General features: G+C 37.8%; 1 protein-coding gene across 1 annotated transcript in view; it reads right to left on the reverse strand.

Moving 5' to 3' along the window:
* LOC135743542 (dynein axonemal heavy chain 11) overlaps positions 1–23403 on the reverse strand; it is a 78454-nt gene that overhangs the window by 8872 nt on the left and 46179 nt on the right. The window contains exons 54-73 of the mRNA XM_065261310.2: positions 20842–20984; positions 20578–20739; positions 18021–18254; positions 17415–17561; positions 17204–17317; positions 14556–14699; positions 13694–13876; positions 13125–13226; positions 12712–12846; positions 10631–10804; positions 10162–10397; positions 9757–9879; positions 7020–7224; positions 6759–6923; positions 6480–6620; positions 4059–4229; positions 3497–3619; positions 1887–2080; positions 1485–1633; positions 1269–1396 (exon numbers count right to left, since the gene is read on the reverse strand). Of these exons, the coding sequence (XP_065117382.1) occupies positions 1269–1396; positions 1485–1633; positions 1887–2080; positions 3497–3619; positions 4059–4229; positions 6480–6620; positions 6759–6923; positions 7020–7224; positions 9757–9879; positions 10162–10397; positions 10631–10804; positions 12712–12846; positions 13125–13226; positions 13694–13876; positions 14556–14699; positions 17204–17317; positions 17415–17561; positions 18021–18254; positions 20578–20739; positions 20842–20984 (3173 nt within the window). The remainder of the gene's footprint in view (positions 1–1268; positions 1397–1484; positions 1634–1886; positions 2081–3496; positions 3620–4058; positions 4230–6479; positions 6621–6758; positions 6924–7019; positions 7225–9756; positions 9880–10161; positions 10398–10630; positions 10805–12711; positions 12847–13124; positions 13227–13693; positions 13877–14555; positions 14700–17203; positions 17318–17414; positions 17562–18020; positions 18255–20577; positions 20740–20841; positions 20985–23403) is intronic.

The raw sequence follows: 23403 nt of genomic DNA on the forward strand, positions 1-23403 counted from the left end.
AAAAAATTGTTATAGCAGTTTAAATTTATTTTAATAAACAAAAATAATGCAATAACAAAATAATTTTATAAATAAAATTATAAAATGTTTTACAAAAGTAATAATGTAAACATGAAGCCATAAGTCTCAAGTTGTTGTGATCCAAATTTATAATCACAAAAAATTAGGTTTATGTCACACGTTTAGTGGTTTCACCAACAACGGCCACTAGGTGTCAACGGTCTGCTACATACTCTTGTCACAAATTAATAAATTACTGTCACTGCATTATTATTAATGCAAAAAAGTTTTAAAATATAAAAATCTACATTCTTAGAGCTATCCAATGATACATGGTATGTCAACATTTTTGTAGATTTATACCAGGATATAGTGTTATGAATATATAAAATTAATATGCATTCCTATTGGTGGGGGTCATGTAACAAAAGACTGTCACTACATTATATCAGATGACCTTGAAATATAAAAACTACATTCTGAGAGCTTTCCAGTGATATATAGTTTTTAGGTTTAGAGTAGGGGTTCAGTGTTATAAATACGTAAAAACAAAGTTGGCCTACCTGTTGGCCCGTGACCTTTTAGAAACTGACTCTCACTACGTCATAAATCTCCCAAAATTGTGATAAAATATGAAAACTACACTCTTTGAGCTTTCCAACGACATATAGTTTTCAAGATTGTTTAGGTTTAGAACAGGGTATTAGAGCTTTACATATGTAAAAACAAATTGGGTCCACCTGTGACCATGTGACATTTTAGAAACTGACTCTAACTACGTCATATTTTCCCAAAATGATGATGAAATATAAAAATTACACCCATAGACCTTTCCAATGATATTTAGTTTGCCAAGATTTTTTAGGTTTAGAATAGGGTATTTGAGTTACAAATATTTAATAACAGAGTGGGCCCACCTGTGGACCCGTGGCATTTTAGAAAATGGCTCTCACTACGTCATTTCTTTACCAAAATGGTGATGATAAATGAAATCTACACTCTTAGAACTTTCAAACGATATATAGTTTGTCATGATTGGATAAGAATTCACATGCAAAACACTTAAGTAAATGTAAGCGACTCACTGGCGGGACAGTGACATTTCTTAGGATACAAATGTTTTGAGGCGCACTCTTTTCATTGAATCAATTACTCTCCCTACATTATTTATTTTATAAAACACTGTTAAAATGTTAAAATATTGAAGTAAAGTCAGGTGTCCCGCTCAAAAAATGGTGCCAGTTAAGGGTTAAAGGAAAAGACTTTACCTGCAGTATGACCCAATGTCCTCTCTCAGCTGCAGTCTTGAGCGCTCTCTCTGCCACAATCTCTTGCCCTTGACCTAAGGAGATATTATGAAGGTTCCCCATGTCTGTGGTAAAGCCCAGCTTCAGCCCTAATAAATGGATATTGTATGGTTAATATTGATTATGCTACTGTACAAGCGAAATCTTTTAGTATTTGTAAAAGGTTTCTGTGTGTACCAAGTCTTTCTACATCTTTAAGGGGGTTGACTCCAGGAGACAGAATGAAGAACGCTGGTGTTGAAGGTCCACACTCCTCATAACACTTTTCAAACTCCATTCGACCAGCATCCACATACTTGGGCCCCAAACTCTCCTCAATAAAATTTCTGTTGTGGTGCACAAAACGGTAAACTTTGGCAATTACTTATTTAAAGCATTGCTTATTGTCTATTAATCTGAGAATTGAATCCACCAATGATCCTGGTGTTGCGTAACGCTGTATCATTTCAGCTACAGCATTATGCAACACCAGCTTCCTGTACAGGGAAACTGATATTAGACTAGAAACTGATATTATTCGCCAAACATTGTTAAATAAATGAAATCTATTGGTTACTTGTGCTAATGGATGATCATTACCTGAGAGCATAGGTCATCCTGTCAGGCCGAATAGCTCTGAGAATGATGAGTTTTTGGATGGGGGTTTTGTTGTTCCAGTCCTGAGGGAGACGTTCTCTTTCTGGACATTCTGACTCAACAAGTTTCCTCCAGCGTTTGGCAGAACCTTCCACATCCCTGTCCAGACCCCTGAATGCATCCAGCATGGATAAGCTCTGTAGTCACATGAGATTTTAGGTGTAAAAACAGTCTCGGTTATGTATGTAACCCTCGTTTCCTGATGGAGGGGGACAGGGAAATCACGTTCTAGTACGTCAGTCATGACGTGATGTCGTAGTGACCGATTGAAAGGGAACTACAGTACTGTGCAAAAGCCACCACCACTATACTTGTTGTTTTAGAAGCTTTAATGTCCATCCATATTTATTTTTCAATCTATTTTATTAAGATACAAACAGAAAATACAGGAAATATATCACACACACAAAAAATTGGAAACTAAACGTCTTCTTCAGGTATCAGTCAGTATTTAGTGTGACCTCTCTTGGCACTAAACACATCTTGAGCTTTTTAGAGGAGACTGAAGTCCTGAAGTCTTTCGATTAGAAATTAGGATTTAATTTCATTTAGGTTTAAGAGATCCTGCAGCTGCTCAAGTGGAAGGGCAGTTTACCCTAAATACTTGACACTTCAGCTTATACTTTTATACAGTTTTAATACTATAGGCTGTTTCATCGGACACACGTGCGCTGACGAGATACACGTCTGTATCCGAACTTCACTTCGGGTTTTGTTTTTTTAATGGTCTGACTAGTTGCTAAACTGATCTTTTGAACAAATGCCTCGACGAAAATAACAAATGTTTTGGTTTCCTAGGTAATCTATTTTATAAATAAACTACGTTTAAAAAACTTTGTTGTTATTTATACTTAGCGGAGTTTACCGGAAGTTACGTGCGGACCATGACAGCCGCTTGTTTATGCTGTTACTGCTGAAACCGTCTATATTCACATTTCTTGTATTTTCTGGTTGTATTCTAATAAGATAACTGAGAAATGATTATATGCATTCGCGCATACAGAAGACTTTTTCCCCTTATTTTCAGAAGAGAGACCTGTCATCTCCATGATACACGTTTAAACACTTTATTAACTAGTAGTTGTTCAGTTTGGTTATGTACACACTAAGCAGAGTTTCTGTAAAAGCAGATGTCCCTACATGCGTTTTGCGGGAGTTAATTTGGTTGTAAAATGCGGTTGTCAGTCCCTAAATTACTGAAGTGTGTGTGTACAGAACAGGATTAAGCATTAACAGGTGAAGTGACAACCAAATTAATATGCACTGTGTACAGGACCTAAAACTAAAATCCAATTAAAATTGTTTGCACATAGCAATGCTGTATTGATTTAGAAAATAATACATAAATTGTATGTATCAAAACTTTTTGATACTTTTGTGCCTTTTTGTATTGGAATTTAAGCTCCAGTACTCATTTATTTTCAACCTTTGCGTTCAATAAACTTGAAGTTGTATGAATTTCCATTTGGTTTAAATGTGAAGCTTAATTTTACAAATGATCATTTAAAGGAAAGCACTACAAAGTGCGATTTCCAGACACAGTTTGTTCTTACCATAATGGCTCCCCATGCCTGTAGAGACAGAAAGCTGACTGGACTGCTCTGACACACTTCCACAGGAAACCGCAAAAGAAGTTCAAGGTCCTGAGGCTCAATAGATCCTCTCATCAGGAGAATCTAAATGAATCACCAGAAGAACAAAAATAATGAGGACATTAGACCTCAGGTCCTTTGAATGCAGATGCGTCCATCCATCAAAGAAAGACAAGCGCTTCTCAGAACAGCTTTACTCTGTTTGATGTGGACACGTGAAGGACGCGTGGTGCAGACAGACAGCAGCAACGAAAACAGGTGCTGTCCTGACAGGTATTGCATTCTGCCACACCGGCCCACCCTCCTGTCAGAGCTGACCAGCTGAGGAGAGGGGTGCCCGGGCTGTGAGACTTAATCAATAGGAACGGACCCGGCTGTACTGACAGGCCCTAATGGAACTTAATGTAAGGGCAGAAAAGTGAAGTGATTGATGAGATTGACAAAGTGCATGAGGAGGAATGAAGGAGGTGGCGGTGGGTGGATGGGAGGCGTTTCTGTTCCGTCTGTGTCCCGGCTCACTCACCTGGAGGGCGGTGTGGATAAGAAAGGTGAGTCGGTCCCTCTGGAAGAGCCCCTGGCTGGTGTGCTGCAGGGCTGAATGGGTGATGGCCTCAGTGAGAGATAAAACACGCACTGACACGTCTTCATCTGCTGGAGCTCTCTCAATGGCTTTGAGGAACACTTTGTTAAAGGCCTTCAATGTAAAATACAATTCAGATTATTAAAAACAACATATTATGGACACTTAGTTTGTTCATTAAAATCTGAATAGCTGAAACCTTAATGTATTCATGGGTTTCAGGCACGTGACTTTTTTGTGCGCCATCTATAAGTGTAGCCGCTCTAGGCAAAATGTAGTCGTGCCGACCCTACACCGACCATTAAACACATTATTTAAGCTTCCTTATTTATGCTTGAACTATGGCAAAATACATTTAAAAACATTTTATTGTGTTGTTTAAAAATTCCCTTGTTTTCTGTGCAGTATTAAAGATTTAAAAACACTGCATCTTTTCTTGTTAATTTGACCATTTCGTCCCATTCCAATTTTTCTGCAAATAAAATATTTTTTTTTGGAATTTGGCAAAACATTTTGCTAATTAGGTAACAGAATAAAACCAAAATTATAATTTTACTTAAACACATACCTATTAATAGTAGAGTCAATATCACTATAAAGTGCCTTTTGCTGTCCTCATCAGAATCACTCAGTCATTATAATCCAAAATAATAAAATTATTTTATTATAAATGGCAAAAGATTTACAAACATACAAGTTCAATGATAAGTCTCTTGAAATATGTTTTTCCCATTTTATACAGTTTTCTTTTATTGGATGTATGCGATTTTGGTATGTCCCAGAAACTGCTCAGCAATCTTTGGTGAGTGTAAAAAGTGAATAAATGACATAATTTTTTTCTTATTGTCCTCAACAAGTTATTTTATTAAACAAGTCATTTTTATAATTTATATTCAATTTTCATAATAATATTAAGCATTTTGCACGTGTCTCAGCTTCAATAGTGAACCACTTAGCTTGCAGCTACATCATATGTTCATTAAAGCAACACCAAAGAGATGTTTTACTTTAAAATAACGTTTCCAAAACAGTTTCAGTCGTTCATCCACTTGAAACTTTGCAGCCCTCTATCGGCCAAAACCGCACTAAAGAAGTTTTCAACCATCGGGTCGCGGTCCTGTAGTTCGAGTGAAAACTACAAAAACTTGCTTTACGGCAGACCTACAATCCAATCAGAGCCAGCTATGCTGCAGTATTTATGACAGTGGGTAATGGACAATTACGCTTCTAACCTGTAGGGGGAGCAAAGAGCAAAAAACTCTTTAGTGTTGCTTTAAATGCTAAATTTAGCTATGTCCACCCTGTCATTAAAAATGTACATTGAATTTGCATGACAGGATGGACATATTTTATAGGTTTGTTTGTATGGTGTCTGCTTGCAGTTCATATATAAAAATGCTGGAGCTGCTTGACCAATATGCATTTGTAACAGCCTAGGGTCTCCGTAATACAAAAGATATGAAAATCTCTGATTTTTTTAGGGGACATTTTGCCAGCTCAAAGGCACTTTATAGTATTATTGACCCAGTAAATAAAAAAAGAACTTGGAGTGGTCTCTCCAAGACCATTTTCCATGGCTGTATGTATGTTTTCAGTTTTTTTTTTTTTTTACTGTAAATGAGTACTGGCACACTAACTTAATATGTCTTGATATCGACTATGTCCAAAGCAACTTACAGTACAGTGCATTCAAGGTACATATTTTTCATCAGTATGGTATGTTTGATTCCCAGGGAACACAAATACTGATAAAAAATGTGTACTTTAAATGCACCGAATGTTACTTTTGTTTAATGTTGTGCAAAATGCATAAATATATGTCAATTTAAAGGATTACATGTGCTGTACAATACAACTGTTTCCTATATATTACAGTACTATATATCATTTGAAATGTATAAGAATGTAGTTTTCCTATTTCAAAATCTTTTAGCAGTAGTTATAATGTGGTGACAGTAATTTATTAATTTGTGACAAAACTATGCAGCAAACCAATGACACCTAGTGGCCTTTGTTTGTAAAACCACTATGGGCGCACTTGCACTATGCAATCCAAACCGTGACCCAGGGTGATTGTCCCCTCCCTACTCCCCCAGAAGCACACACTCATTAACTTAAAATTTTAACTTAAAATTTGAAATCAAAAGTTTAGACTGATGCGTTTAATTGCTTTAGGATTTCTGGCGTGTAACATTTTCATTTTTTATAATTTGAATATAAAAACAAATTTAATTGCTTTATTTCAATTTAATAAAATTAATTTAAACTGCTATAACAATTTTTTATGTAATATTTTCTCCAGACTTCAATGAAAAACTTTAAAGTGTCCTCTTTAAATGACACCAACAAAGATGACTGTGTTACCGTGAGCGAGTACTGGTACATTGGGTTGATGGTGTGGAGTTCTTTGATAGTGAAGTACAGCAGCGTGGCTCTTTCTGCCGCGGGTCGGTAGAGCTCCCGTGCCTCATTGATCTTCATCTCATTCTCTCGCGCTGATATTGCCTATGGAAATTTACACTGTTAGTGAATTACATCTGAAGTTGAGCACTGATCTTTGATTATTTCGTTTTGTAAAACAATGTGGAAAAAGACATCAGCAAGCAACACTGATAAGAGTTGGATGGTCAGTGTGTATCCTACTTTGTTGTGGATCTGTTTAGCTGTGCTCTTGGTGTATTCAAGCTGTTCCACTAAAGCTGTGTCTCGCAGAAAGTTGCCCTCTGCTGCAGACAGTCTGCACAGCAACTCGTCCTCCAATCTCTTCAGCTCAATCTGATACATGTTCTGTTGAGTACCCAACTCCAGCTGGTGGATTCAAAGGGCGGCAGGCAATGTTACAACTTAACAGATTCGAATTCTTTGATATCTAAAACCCTAAAAAATGTAGGGTTTGTAACTGACCTTCATCATCTCCAGCTCAGGCCTTTCATGAGTGACCACCTGACCCAAAAGCTGCTCCTCCAGGCCAGCGGGCGTCACTGTGAAGTTTATAAGTGTGGTCTGCGCCTGGAGCTCCGGGGGAAAGTGCGGGTTGGCTTGCTTAGTGTGCAGGAGGAGTCGAAAACCACTGTTAAACTCACACTCCTTATCGCCTAGTCTGATGAACCTGTGGGAAAACCACACAGTTTATGCATTTGTGCACACCTAGACTGAATAGGGCCCTGATTTTCTTGGTAAGAGAGAAGATCGGCATCTACATTAGAGCTCAACCGGCACCAGACACCAGTTCTGCCTAAATAAAGCGAATAGAAAAAGATGACAAATGCTCCCAATAGCCACCACAAGCAAAACTGGAAGATGATATTCCCAACAGCCAATATTTATCCCAATCTGCATTTCAATTAAATCAGGCTGGTCAAACATGGCGGCTTTTAATTTTTCTCTAATTACCCATCGCCTGTCGCCAGCAGTAACAACTCTCACGCCAAAGGTTCCGCCAAAACCCGGGTCCGCTTCGGCTCTATATCTTTAAAAGATGGAATTAATGTACTATTGATAGAACCATTACTTCACCAAATTAAAGTCCCGGCTGATGGATTGGCTCATGCCCCTCCATCAGACATGAAAGGAATAATTAGTATTCATTACTTCACACTCTGCAACATTCCAATTATTAATGAACTTCAGCCGGGGAGCCGCACCAGATCCATCATGGCTGCCGCGGCCGGGCCGGATTAATCACATGCACAGACCGGAGTGCGGGTCAGATGCTGGAATAAACTTGTAATCAAATTAAACATCGGGTCGTGGTTATGGGTCAAAAGAGTGCAGGTGTCCTTGAGGTACAATGCTGCAAGGACAAAAGACTTAATAAATTATGCTAGGAAATAAAACCTTAACATACTGAAAAACTGACACAAAAACATATGTGAGAGATGTTGCATCTATTTACATTTTCAGGTGCAACCTTAAGAAAATACACTGATTATACAGTATGTGGCCTGCGCATAAGTTATATCATGTTATGATATGTTAGGTGTTATATGTTATAAGTTATAATTTATGTTGTATTATATGTTATACACTCACCTAAAGGATTATTAGGAACACCATACTAATACTGTGTTTGACCCCGTTTCGCCTTCAGAACTTCCTTAATTCTACGTGGCATTGATTCAACAAGGTGCTGAAAGCATTCTTTAGAAATGTTGGCCCATATTGATATGATAGCATCTTGAAGTTGATGGAGATTTGTAGGATGCACATCAAGGGCACGAAGCTCCCGTACCACCACATCCCAAAGATGCTCTATTGGGTTGAGATCTGGTGACTGTGGGGGCCATTTTAGTAAAGTGAACTCATTTTCATTGAAAAGATTCGACATGGTGCATTATCCAGCTGGAAGTAGCCATCAGAGGATGGGTACATGGTGGTCATAAAGAGATGGACATGGTCAGAAACAATGCTCAGGTAGGCCGTGGCATTTAAACGATGCCCAATTGGCACTGAGGGACCAAAAGTGTGCCAAAAAAACATCCCCCACACCATTACACCACAACCACCAGCCTGCACAGTGGTAACAAAGCTTGATGGATCCATGTTCTTATTCTGTTTACGCCAAATTCTGACTCTACCATCTGAATGTCTCAACAGAAATCGAGACTCAACAGACCAGTCCTCCAGTCTTCAACTGTCCAATTTTGGTGAGCTTGTGCAAACTGTACCCTCTTTTTCCTATTTGTAATGGAGATGAGTGGTACCCGGTGGGGTCTTCTGCTGTTGTAGCCCACCCGCATCAAGGTTGTGTGTGTTGTGGCTTCACAAATGCTTTGCTGCATACCTCGGTTGTAACAAGTGATTATTTCAATCAAAGTTGCTCTTTTATCGGCTTGAATCGGTCGGCCCATTCTCCTCTGACCTCTAGCATCAACAAGGCATTTTCGCCCACAGGACTGCCGCATACTGGATGTTTTTCCCTTTTTACACGATTCAGTGATTGGTTGATAAGATAATTACATTAATGAGAAATTGAACAGGTGTTCCTAATAATCCTTTAGGTGAGTGAGTGATAGTTTAGTTATAAGTTATATTATGTTGTATTATGTTATGTAATATTATACGTTAAGTTTTATGTTAAATTTTAAGTTATGTTAAATGTAAATGCTATGTTATGTTAAATGTTAAATGTGATGTTAAGTTATACGGTATAAGGAAAGTTTTAAGTTATGTTATATGTTATGTTCAGTTATGTAATGTTATGTTATACGGTATAAGTTAAGTTATGTTTTATATTATGCAATGTGATGTAATGTTATATGTTATGTGTTTTGGTTCCCTTTAGAACTGAAATGCAACAGTCTGGCTGCTTGAAACTGATCTGTATTCAACGCACATAAAGAAAAAGAGCAAACAAACCCACATTTATCAGCTTGTGTGAGTGCAGAATCAATACCTCTGCCTTCAGCTCTATTCAAATCACACAACACTAATTCATCTTCCATTCGAGATTTCATACAGAGTCACAAAACAAAAAGGCTTCCTTAAAACTCAGTAAAATTATATCCTTGGGTGATTTAAGCATTAAAAGGGCATGATGGGATCTTGCTCCTGTCTCCTGTTAAGTTTTATGCAATGCAGAAACAAATAAAACGTATTTTTACTGTACTTCACACTAATATGAATACACAGTAATACTTGCCTCCCGTTCCTTAGGGTTTGTCGCCCTATAAGGGGTTCCAGGAGAGGGTCCACAGTTTCCTTCATGTTTTCAATCAGGACCACTTCACCACAGGCCAAAGCCTGCTCGATCACAGCCAAATATCTGTAAGATGATAGTAAAAAATCCTGGAAAATAAGCATCCTTTTTTCAGCTGTATTATTATCATGCATGCAGATGTCATGACCTTACATAAAACTGCATTACTTAAACATATGCAAACATATATGTTCATTTGGCATAACAGAAATGTGCTAGTGAAGGAAAAATTCAATTAGATGCATTACATAAAGTAATTGGTGACAAGTTTCAGCATCTAAAATATGCACACTTATACATGCACACTTTTCTATACATTTAAACTGGTATATACATGAATCACTTTACCCTTTCTGGCCATACTGCAGGACCCTCATATTAGGCCCATACAGGTTTCGGATCCACTTGCTGGCCTGCAGTTGAGGATCGATGATCAGCGGCCAGCGCTGGCTGGACATCAGGATGACTGCATTTTCAACGGACAGTGGATCAGCTGGCAGGCCCTGGTTGTGCCAGGCTGCCACAGCGGCCCGGTCGGTCAGCGTAAACACAGGGTCCAGACTGTGTGACAGCGGGATGGGGGTCTGGATGGGGAGGTGTGAGGAGAGGAAGACAGACAGTGATGCTATTCAGTTCAACGCTCTGCTGGAGTGCAGACACGGTCAAACGGTAGCAGGATTTTACAGTAGATCGCTCAAGAGGAAATGCCCCTATTGTAACTTGTAACCTTGACAGGAGATTTATTGGAGTTGCAATAAATAAATAAAATGTAGAACAACAATCAAATAAAAAAGAAAAATCTGAGTAGGAATCTTACCGTGAGCTCTTGGAGAAAAGGAATCAGCTTGCCATGAAGAAGCTGGTGTCGATACGGTTGTGTGAAGCAGCCGGCATACGAGACGAAGGCAGCGGCCAGGAGAACGTCACCATACGACGTCTTTAGCTGAGACTCCAGATCCAGCTCTCCTTCTGACCAGCGTACATTCTCAGACTACAGTTAAAGAGAGACAGATTTCAGGTGAATCTAAAAAAAACATATCCAGGTCAGAAGAAAAAATACAAAAAATAAATCATTTTAAAATGAAGAGAAAGAAAATTAAAGGTTAGAAAAGCACAATTTTATTTCCATACACTCCAAAAAATGCTGGGATATTTTTAAACCATCGTTGGCTCAAAAAGGGACAAGCCCAGCTTTTGGGTTGTAATTTCACCTATAATGGGTTGTTTTATCCCATGGTTTGGTCAAAAATAAACATTTAACCTGATGGCTGCACTTGTCCCTTTTTGACCCAATGCTGGGTTTAAAAATAGCCCAGCATATTTTAAAATGCATTGCAAAGCTGCTTTAAAGAAAGCATTTTATTGTATCGTATGTGACCCATTTTTGTGATTGACAGTTTAAAAAAAATAATTCTACATGCAAAGAAAATACTGTAAAAATATAACGTAATATCTTTACTGTAACATTGACTTGATGGTGTCAAAGACTAAAATAATTGATTAAAATTAAAACTTTGACGCTCCTAATCTCATTGGATTATGAGATTTTTTCCTAAATTTCACAGACAGGGTCACCTATTTTACCAATTGTATGAATTAAGTCTATAAATTCTCCACTATAGAATGAGCAAATTGAATTTTTAAAATCTTAATATCTGAGAAAACTATATTTTTACATATACTGTATGCACTTGGCAAACACTTCGACTTATTTTATCGAATTAAATTTGTTCCCTGGTAATCGAACCCGCAACCTTTTGTACTGCTAACACAATGCTCTACCAACTGAGCTACAGGAACACAAAAAAACTTAAAATACCATATATGCTAATCATTTAGCATTATCATTTTCTTTAACTTTCATTTGATGTAGAGGTAAAATATAACAACAATAAATGACAGCTTTCATGAGTAATAACAAGACAAAGTCATTAAAAGAAAATCAAACCTTTAGACTCAGAAAAAAACTCAATCTGACCTTTCTGTTTTCTTCCCAGTTGATAATAAACTCAGACAGACGGTATACAGTCACAATTCACCTAAACTGACTTTGAAAGTTTACTTACATTTTCACTCAGCATCAATTTAGCACTCATTTAAGACTTCAATAATATCACAGAGAAGCTCTTGCGACGATACATCTTCTCTGACATTGCCTTTGCGGGGGCCGAGCTTCCAGAACATGTCGCATAACAAATTCTCGGACAGTTAAAAATCACTATAATTTTATCCTAATGCATTATGGATTACTTGGAATATCATTCAGTCCTGGGTGAAACGCTTTTAATTTCCAACAGCTGTTAAGGCTTTGAGGTAAGTTAATGATTACATACAGACAGGCTGATTTATTATTCTAAACACTATTGCTTCCAGGTCAATGGCATAAAGACAAATCATTTGTCTTGATATGTTTAAAAGGCAAGCTGTCCTATGGTAACACTATTCATTTCTTTGAAAAAGAAAGTCGAACGTTTTAAATAAAAGCAGTAAAAAATCTCTTATTTTTTGCATTCACAATTGTAATGATTTTGGATAATCTTTTATAGATATATGTATTATTAATACCACATGAAGGATTTTTTTAACGCTAGCTTTCAGGACGCAAAAACACAAAACCTGTCATAACGAATTATCATTTTTAAAGTAAAAATGGATAACAGATGAAAGTGTGCCCTTTTTTCTTCACTCTTCCAGACTGGCATACAGCCATCTAGCCCCTTGCCCTGATCAATGGTGCATTTGCTGTAATGTGCCCCTTCCTTCCGAGCGCTCAATTTCAGCGTCTGGCCAAACATTTAAGCCATAACCACCTCCTCACTGAATGAAGCCAAGCTCATGGTGAGATTAGGTCTGTTGGTGCGGACCCCTAAAAGCTCTCCTCTCACAGCCGCCCAGTACCTGCAGGCCTCCCACCAGCCGATTGGCCAGCTCAATGGTCTGGCTGGTGCGTGTCACTTCCTCCTGGCAGTGCAGTTTCTCGGTCGCCGCCCTCTCAAACTGAGCTGTTAGGCTTTGCAGGTGCCTGTCCAGATCCTATAAGCAGTGACACAGCAAGTCATGTATACCACTGATGTTACTTACTGTAATTATCTGTATTATGTACAGTATTCAGTTAAGATCCATGGATGATCTAGTACCTTAAAACCATTGGTATTAGTTATTTTATGGAATTATTATTTTTAAAGAAATATGAATCATTAAATAGAGAATGTTTACAGAAAGGACAGGATTAGAATGATTCAGTGCTTTTCATGTACGCTGCTTTTTTCTATTTTCACTTATTTGACATAAAAAATCAGCAAATTACTCACTTCCAGTTTCTTTCTCACACTAAGCAGTTTTGTGGTAGCAGTTTCTAGTTCATCATTGGCTTGAGCGAGAGCCAGACGCTTCGGTGCAACTTCACAATAGACCTGAAAAAACCCACATTATTGATTACAACTAGATAATCGGTGAGACACTTGCAACTTTGCTAACTCATTACCTAGAAGAATGCAGTTCATAGACTAATACTATGGTGCAGTGGTCTCCAACATGGTGCCCACGGGCACCAGGTTGCCCGCACAGATTCTGTGAGTTGCCCGCCAAAGCACATTCTATTAATTGCCTCAATTTTATATTTATTTATTACATATTTTTATATTAGCTTGGCTTCTTTTATGTATGTTAACATTTTAAACATTGATAAAACATATCAACAAGTAAATTTTTCAATATATTGTAATACTTCATCAGGTCGATTTCTCCAAAAACTGTAAATGTAATCTGTCCAGTAATAATATTTTTGCAATTCTGTTGAGCAAAACCAGTAATTAAATGCTTTTAGACAATTATATAATTTTTTTTACGCACTTAAATTTTGTATGTCACATGGCCTCACCTCATAGTAGCGCACTATGTTGATGATCCAAGCACAGAGACCTGCGGCTGCGTAGGACTTGGTGCGAACATGGTCAGGATTGAACTCTGGTTTTCTCAAGTATTCGTGCTTGACAACGGTCAGACATGATTCAGGGATGTGCTCTTTATCATAGGAAAGCAATGACTGCAGAAAGTCATCCACCTATAGGAAAAAATATTTTTACGTCAGTACAATTTATACATTGACATTTACGCAGACACTTTGCAACAGTGATATTTGAACAGTATGCATATTACTTGGGAATGAAACCTTGGCATTGCCAGTCCAGTAGAGCTACATACACCATATATAATATTCATTCAGAGATGAAGAATTATCATACTATAAACATTCTCCAGTACATCTTAAGTATGCATAACATATCAAGTTCATACCTATTTGTGCTTTCAAATTCCACAAACATTATAGGACAAACTGTTAAATTCAAGGGCACAACAGTAAAAAAGCACAATTATGACCTCGATAACGTTTTAGTCCCTGGTTCGCCTTACTTTAGACTTAACCTACGACCTTTGCATTTGCATCCCGATCTTTATCCATCAGCTACATCACTAACCACTATACAACACACTTTCGAAAGCCCCAACTCCTCCCCTTCATGATGACCTCATAAATCAACCTTTCCCCAATATTTCCATTTCTATCTCATCTGACATGTATTTAATATTCTCTTCCGCTGAAGTGCTTTCATAATGTAGTCTATTCATGACACGGGGCAGCTTAGCAGGGTCTGCAGGTCAAGGCCTGATTGTGGATTACACCAGCATGAATCAGACACTGCCGGGCCATGGGTGTGTTGTCGTCATAGCAACAGCTTCACCTTGCCCATGAAGACTCTGGCGGCCTTCCACCCTCGGTCTTTTGGAATTCGCCCGCGTGGAGCCAACAGCACCATCACGGCTGCTGTGACGTTAATCACAGCCTGCGGGGGATTGGGAAACGTCTTCAGCTCTGTCAGATTAATCTAAAAGAAACAGAAGAGAAAACATCTTTAGGAGTTTGAAACCTCCTGCTAGCTTTTTTCAGTAGACATAAATGTTTGAGCAAGTTGGGTTGGTTGAAGGTTGTAGGTGGCTGTCAGTGAAATTGAATAGAAGTCGAACCATAGCCCAAAAATAGATACGTAAATAAAACAAATATTTAGACTTTTTTAAGGAGTAAGTATGTAAAGTTTTAGCTCAAAATACCATATAGATAATTTATTATAGCATGTTAAAATTGCCACTTTGTTGGATGTCAGCAAAAATGTGCTGTTTTTGGGTGTGTCCTTTAAAATGCAAATGAGCTGTTTTTTAAATGGCAGTGTTGTGGTTGGATAGTGCAGATTAAGGGGCGGTATTATCTTCTGACATCACAAGGGAAGGCAAATTTCAATTACCTATTTTTTTCTCATATTATTTATCCTATATTTTTTTTCTTTTTCACATTTTCTAGTTTGATAGAAGCACTGAGGACCCAATTATAGCATTTAAACATAACATTTGAAATTACTTATTTTAATGAGTTTAAGTAATGAAAAACATATGTTGTCATGACTTACAGTATGAATTTATTGACTTACTGACTTATTTTTACAGTGTAAAGTTAATACATAGGGCAGTGGTTCTCAAACTGGGGGGCTTGTGCCAGGGGTGTCATGATCTTGCTTCTCTTGTCTTTGCTTTTTCTAGTTTTGGTGTCAGGATAATTGCAGACCTATGTTATGTATGGAAGCACAGGGCCAATGTTTGTTTTGGTGTGCCATGTGCTCTTCTGTCTCGTCTCTTGACCCTGCCTCTTTGTCGCCTTGTTAATTATCTTGTCATTGGTTTATGCCCCTCACCTGTTGCCCTCATTATTTTCTCCCCTATTTTATGCCCTTGTGTTTGTTGTCCTGGGTTGGTTTGTTTGTGAGCTTGTGATTTTGTTACTTTGTCAAGCCACATCCTAAGTCAAGTTTATTCCTGTCTAGTCCAGTTTACTGGACAGGGATTTGCTAAAGCCAGGACTAAGCCTTAGTTAAATTAGGAAATATAACTAGTTTTTTGAGGCAAAACAAAGGACACTGATGTATTTTAAGTTATGTCAGTGCAAGTTGTTTTCAGTTTGGACACCTCTTATATTTATTTTAGGACTAGTCTAATCCTTGTCCAGGAAACCGTCTCTATAGGGGCAGTTTCTCAGACAGGGTTTAGATTAATTCAGGACTAGGCATTAAGTTATATTGGGATATTCAGGTAGTTTTTACAAACAAACCTTACAAAAAGCATTACTGGTGTGCATCGTGTGACAAAACAATGGCACTGGTATGTTAAAATATATGTCAGTGCAAGATGTTTTTAAATTAAGACAGCTCCCACATGCATTTTAGTCTGGGAATAGGATAAGCCCCGTCCGGGAAACCTCCCCATAGTGTATAGTCTAGTCTAGTCTGGTCTGTCCCTGCTGAAAAAAACAGCATAGCAAGACCAGCATATTTTGGTGCTGGTTTGCTAGTGAACACCAGCTAAACCAGCATCAGCACCAGCTAAACCAGCATTAGTACCAGCACCAACCCAGCATAAGCACCAGCATCCCATGCTGGTCATACCAGCAAGACCAGCATATGTTGTGTTTTGGTGCTGGTATGCTGGTGACCACCAGCTAAACCAGCATCAAACCAGCATAGACCAGCATAATTCCCATGCTGGTTTGATGCTGTTTTTTTCAGCAGGGGTGTTTCATGATATTTGTTTTGTTTTCAGTTGTGTTGCACCCTTGTGGGCCTCTGTTTTCCATGTTTTGTTGTGAGAAATAAAGTTTTGTGTTCATTCCTGTCTGCGCCTGGGTTCTGTCCTTAAAAACCGTAACATGGGGGCCCCCAGTTTTGTGACATTTTTTATTAATACATTAATTCATCATACATTTTATGTAATTAAACTTAAGAAAAATAATACTACCAATAAACAGCACTACATTGTATAGTTTAGTATGTTTTGTTTAATTCAAATTTTAAGTCATTCATTTTTTTCGAGGAGGCAACAGAGACATGCACCCTACACAAGGAGGCCACATACTGGAAAGTTTGCGAACCACTGACTTAGGATAAAGGGTTTGTCCAAACAGTAATGATGTTTTCAAGCACCACTGGTAACAAATTTAGAAATCAGTAGCAAGTCAAAATTTAGTTTGGGATGTCAAACTAGGATTTCAATCACAAAACAGCAGGAGAGTTGTTTATTTTAATTTATACCACTGAGCTGTTGAATGCTTCATTCTGATTGGCTGAGAAATGTTCCGTGGGTGTTGATAATTTTTCTGTAAACCGCACACCTAACATGTCAAATGTCCTACAAATCAGAGCATTGTTTGTGGTAACTGTGGTATAAGCTGAATAATTGACTCCGGTCCTGTGAATTATTCGAAAATAATGGGTGTGGGTGTGCATTATTTTCTTATAATTCAACAGCCCGTCGTCAATTATTTCTTACTTGAATGCAGTGAAAATACCTTGTTTAGTGTTTGTAGGGCAGCTGTGGCAGCTTCTAAAGCAGGTTCAGCTTTAGCCAGATCACTTTCACAGTCTCTTAGTCTACGTGAGACCTCGGCCTGCATAGCAGCTACCTAAAGATCAACAAGCAATCAGTCATTAAAGCAACGGTAAAGCTACATCTCAGACCCTCTGTCGGCTTCTAGGGCTGTAGGCCTTTGCTTGCTCTACCTTTTGCTCCTCTAGGTCAGCATCTTTTCTCTTTTGGCTCACTCGTTCGGTCTGCAGGCCGATCCTGGTCATGAGAGCTTCAGCAGCCTGGTTCTTCAATGTCAGCTCCACCTCTTGGGAGTTCAGCTTGACTGTGAGATCCTCCACCTGCGGAGCAGATATTTAGCTTCTTACAGTTTAACAGAAACAACTTTTCATTCAGCATTTTATTGGTATGCGTTCCTTGGGAGTCAATAACATGTATAACAATGGAAGCAACAATATACTTATTATATGGTAAAATTACATTTCACCCTAACTTCACACACACACACTAAATCCTCACAAATGACTTTTGCAACTTGCTGAAAGCTGTAAAAGCAACTTGTGTTGTTTTTAATTTACAAGGCATTAACAGATAAAACCTCAGCAGAATCTGAATGCTAAACCCTACTGTATATCACAAAGGCAAGCAATCATCATTCAACACATCAAGACTCAAGGTTTACGAGTCCCTCAGCCTTCGCTGACTTCTCACTTTCATTTAATGCATGTTAACTAATGGTAACCATATCCTTGAGGAGGCCGAACGGGCCACTACTGAACTCTCCAATAAGGTTTACACACCTGAGATGCAGTCATCTTGAGTTTCTGAAGGCCGGAGCGAAGCCTGCCATGTCTCAGTTGTAGTTCCCTCTCTCTCTCCTTCAGGAGACTCTCGTAAAGCCTCAGCTGCTCCAAGAAGCTTCTGGGCGTGCTGTAGATGTGCCTCCGTTCATTGCGGCAGTAACACTCGCTAACCTGCTTGGCGCTGGTGTGAGCGTGGGCCATGAAAAGACTGATGGATTTCTGAACGGCCGGCTGTAAAGACGAGCATGAGAGCGTAAGAGAAGGAACCCGTACGGATTAAAGGCTCTTTAACATTCTCGGCTGTCAGGGGGCCCTGAAATATCACCTTCATAAATCCAGAATTCATCTCCAAGTTTGTATGGCTTTTGCCTGCTTCTGGACTTACTCAATCTGAAATTTAGGTGCAGGGAAGATTAAGCTGGTAGAGGGCTTGGAAAATAATGGCCTGTGGCCGGTGACACAGAGCGTATAAAGTAGGCGGAGTGTTTATGTTAGATCACGTGGCTTCCAACTTTCTGAGATTCTCTGTTGTGTTTTGTTTATTGGTTATTTATGATGGCTGCCCTGTCCGATGACTGAGCCATTTATCAGACCGTTAAAGATCAATTCATGCAAAGGCAAACGCACTTTAAAAGATGCAAGAACGCGGATCATCATTCACAGAAAAGCAATAAAACATGAACATGTAACCGGCTGGCAAAACAAGAAGAAAGAGACTGTTATAAATGAAGATCTGACATAATACTATTCGATGAAGAGCGTATTGAGTTTAGATGCCTGATAAATAATCCATCAGTTAACTCAATGATGAGAGTTACTGGTGTCATTAAACTCTTTATTTTGTTGTTCTGCTTTTTACAATAATAAATATATTAAGAGAAAACATGTTTTTACAAAAAGGTAGGATTTGATCATATATCTAAACATAAAAGAGAAAACATATGAAAGATAAAATAATGATTCAAATATTATTTAATTATTTAACTTATTAAAATAACTTTATAGTAATTTATAGTTACTAAGTTTAAATGACTTATTAATTCAAGTTGTTTAAACTTAAACATTTTGGAGCACTGTAAAAGTGCGCTGGACTATTTTCGGGCCCTGCGTAATATCATTGCGCCTGCTGCAGCCATGTTATGGCTGCTAAGTCCTTGATTATTACACCAGAATGAGAGTATACACTGCAAAAAATTATATTTTTGTCTTGTTTTCAGTAGAAATATCTAAAAATACTTCAATTATTGTATTTTTTGATTGTATTATTGATGTATTTCTTGATGAGCAGAATTACCTAAGAAAATGATTCTAGTTTGTAGACAAAAACTATACAATTTAAGTGAATTTGTGCTAAAACAAGCAAAATTATCTGCCAATGGGGTGAGAAAATTTTGCTTTAATTAAGTGTTTAAGAAAAAATAAATCTTATTTTTAGATTTTTTTTCTCACCCCATTGGCAGATAATTTTGCTTGTTTTAATTCACTTAAATTTGATATTTTTTTGTCTTAAAACTAGACTTATTTTCTTAGGTCATTTTGCTCATCAAGAAAAAGCATCTTAATTTAAGAATTTTTTGATATTTCTACTGAAAACATGACAAAAATACTGAGTAAGAAAGTCATTTTTTGCAGTGTAGTTCCTAGCCATATCGGCCTAGAAAATCGCAACTTTTAATTTTCTGTCAGTCTTAGTACACAATGCAACTACAAAAGAGAGTCAAGTTTTAAATAGGAAAAATATCAAAACTCTTTGGTCATTTTTTAGCTCAATGCTAATGGTCTAATCAGATTCAATGGATTATGCTAAGCTATGCTAAAAGTGGTACAGCCAGACCCTGAGATCAGCTGAATGGATTCCAAAACGGTAAAAATCTAATATTTAACTCTAGGGGAGCTGGAAAATAATCATATTTTTATAAAAAAGTGGAGGGTCCCTTCAAATTAAAGTCACTTTTAATACTAATAATGCACAGAGCATCCAGTAACTACAAAAAATAAATATTTTATAGAGTAAATATTTTTATTAACTGACAGCTCTTAAATCAGTACGGTACTGTAATGGTCAAACAATGAGCGAAATACTGTACACAAAGAGAAAGCAAACTCACAGCTGGTCAACACACACTCACTCACAAACACAGGCCATTCAAGCAACACACAAACACTGAGAGTCTGGCTGAAACAGCTGTGGCTTCTCTGTGGGTCAGTCTGTGTGTATTAATCACAGTTGCTTTATTAGCATAAATGATCCTGCTTAGTGATCGTTCCACTGGTGCAGGAAAACAACAATGCAGACGGAGAGAGAGAAACTGCGTCTGTCATCGAGCTCACTGTGCGTGTGATCGACCATTTGTCTTCACTTCACAGCCGAGCTAATGATGAGGAATCTGATGCACATGTAAATGTGATGAGAGAAGACGCGCTGAAAAAATTACAGTGTCTTTAGACCTTTCAGCTTTGTTGTGCAACTCTTGAGAAACCTGTTTTACATAAGCCAACTGTCGGATAAAACTGTAACAGAAGTAACAATGAAACACAAAAAGGACAGGTTTACCTGTATCCTTGGGATGTTCTGTAAAAACCTCAGGCTGACAGACTGCAGAGCCTCCAGGGGCCACTCCTGAAACCAGTCCAGAGTGGTGCAACTCACCAGAGCTGGAAACCGCCGGGCACGTACACGCAGAGTATTACCCACCGGAGACATGCAAAGCACAACCTGCACACACATACAGTATACGTACAAACATACAACACTTATTTGTGGTCCAAGATGCCACAGAGTGAACTTTACAGTATAAAAAGAAACACAATAACTGACCTTGAGTTGCTGTCGTACTCGGTTCATAAAAAACCTCCAGCAGTTCTCACTGCTGTCCAGCAGACCCATTTCCCGCACTTCACTCCTCACGGCTTTCCGTACATTATCCAGTTCCCCTTCACTGAAAAGATCAGGGATCTCACCTGGAGTCAGAAAGTCACACATATGTTCATTTTGGTTTAGCAGGTGCAGATCATCAGATCAAGTTTAATATTAAACAGGTAACATTTAAATACCACCATATGTAGATGGGTAATGTGTGTCAAATCCACTGGTAAACTTTACAACAAGTGTTCTGGATCTTACAGTTTTTTTCGATTGCTAAACGACAGTGAGCACAACTGGAGCTACATGTGCAAAACTCTAACTACAGTCTGCAATACCAAAAGTCACATGAGCACAACTCTACACACATGGCTCAAAACACCTCCGTGCAGCCAAACACTAAACACAACCCTCACTGAGATAACACACACTGTCACTCAGAACACACTGAGAGGAAAAACACTAACATCAAACACCAATACACAAAATACAAACTTTATATCTTTACAGTTTTAACAATTTCAGTGATGTCACACCAAGTAATGTTTTCTTTAAAGAATGATTTATTTATTGATTTATCACATTATTTTTTTAGAACACCATAATTTTTTAAGGTAAATGAAAATTAGCAGTTTGCTTCAGTTGTCTGTAGTAATTTACGGAATTACAGTAATGAGAAAAAAAGGTAGAAACTTAAAGTACATGAAAGGTAATATTATATATAAATGAAATACATATATGAAATTGAAATTTATATTTATATGAAATTGCAATCAGCAGTGTTTGAAAGGCACAAGGCTGAAATCTTTTCTGTTTTGAATGTGTGGTTCACAGTTTTGACAGCAGTGTGTTAGCATTTGAACAAAGTGCTGTAAATCCACAGTGTTGTGCAGGTTGTGGTTAAAGTCATGGGATAAGTGTGTAAAGTTTTGAAAACTGTGTTCAAGCAATGAAAAACGATCTAGAGTTTGGTCCACATGAACTGCTGCTGTGCAGACTGTAGTTAGAGTTTTGCACATGTGACTCCAGTTGTGCCCACTGGCGTTTAGCAATCGAAAAAAAACTGTAAATGGTAGATCAGGGGTCTCCAATCTTTTTGTGAGCAAGGGCTACCACAATGCATAAAACAATCTGAGGGCTACTTTTTGATATGGTCTCAAAACTTTTTTGTCTTACTTGTTGATTTTATTTTATTTTACCTGATATGTTTCATCGTTACTTAAAATGTTAACATACATAAAAGAAGCTGTAATAAATTAATATTAAAATTGAGGTTATTACAGTTTTTTTCGATTGCTAAACGACAGTGGGCACAACTGGAGCTACATGTGCAAAACTCTAACTACAGTCTGCACTACCAAAAGTCACCTGAGCACAACTCTTAACATATGGCTCAAAACAGCTCAGTGCAGCCAAACACTAAACACAACCCTCACTGAGATAACACACACTGTCACTCAGAACACACTGAGAGGAAAAACACTAACATCAAACACCAATACACAAAATACTAACTTTATATCTTTACAGTTTTAACAATTTCAGTGATGTCACACCAAGTAATGTTTTCTTTAAAGAATGATTTATTTATTGATTTATCACAATATTTTTTTTAGAACATCATAATTTTTTAGGGTAAATGAAAATTAGCAGTTTGCTTCAGTTGTCTGTAGTAATTTACGGAATTACAGTAATGAGAAAAAAGGTAGAAACTTAAAGTACATGAAAGGTAATATTATATATAAATGAAATATATATATGAAATTGGAATTTATATTTATATGAAATTGCAATCAGCAGTGTTTGAAAGGCACAATGCTGAAATCAATTGTGTTTTGAATGTGTGATTCACAGTTTTGACAGCAGTGTGTTAGCATTTGAACAAAGTGCTGTAAATCCACAGTGTTGTGCAGGTTGTGATTAAAGTCATGGAATAAGTGTGTAAAGTTTTGAAAACTGTGTTCAAGCAATGAAAAACGAACTAGAGTTTGGTCCACATGAACTGCTGCTGTGCAGACTGTAGTTAGAGTTTTGCACATGTGACTCCAGTTGTGCCCACTGGCGTTTAGCAATCGAAAAAAACTGTAATAGAATATGCTTTGGTGGGCAACTCACAGACTCTGTGCCCGTGGGCACCATGTCGAAGACCACTGTTGGAAGAGCATTGCATTCACAACACAAAAGTTATGGGTTCGATTCCAAAGATCGCATATGCTGATTTAAAAAAAAAAACTAAAATGTATGGACTGACTGCACTACAAGTCTTTGGATAAAGTGTCTGCCAAATGCAGAAATGTAAACTGCAATCTGTACGGTTTAGCCATACGACAAAGCAATATTGGCTACCTGGGCGGGGCTACCTGTTTGTCTAAATCAAAAAAGGCCAGGGAGTGTTTAGGAAACCTTAATGGAAACAGTTCTTTCTTGCAAGTATGACACCTATTACCTTTAACCAAACTTCAAGAAAGCCAAATTTCAAGTTTAAATAACTTATTTATTTAAAATCTGGCAAATCTG

Source organism: Paramisgurnus dabryanus, chromosome 13 (assembly GCF_030506205.2).
Source record: "Paramisgurnus dabryanus chromosome 13, PD_genome_1.1, whole genome shotgun sequence".
NCBI classification, from domain to species: domain Eukaryota; kingdom Metazoa; phylum Chordata; class Actinopteri; order Cypriniformes; family Cobitidae; genus Paramisgurnus; species Paramisgurnus dabryanus.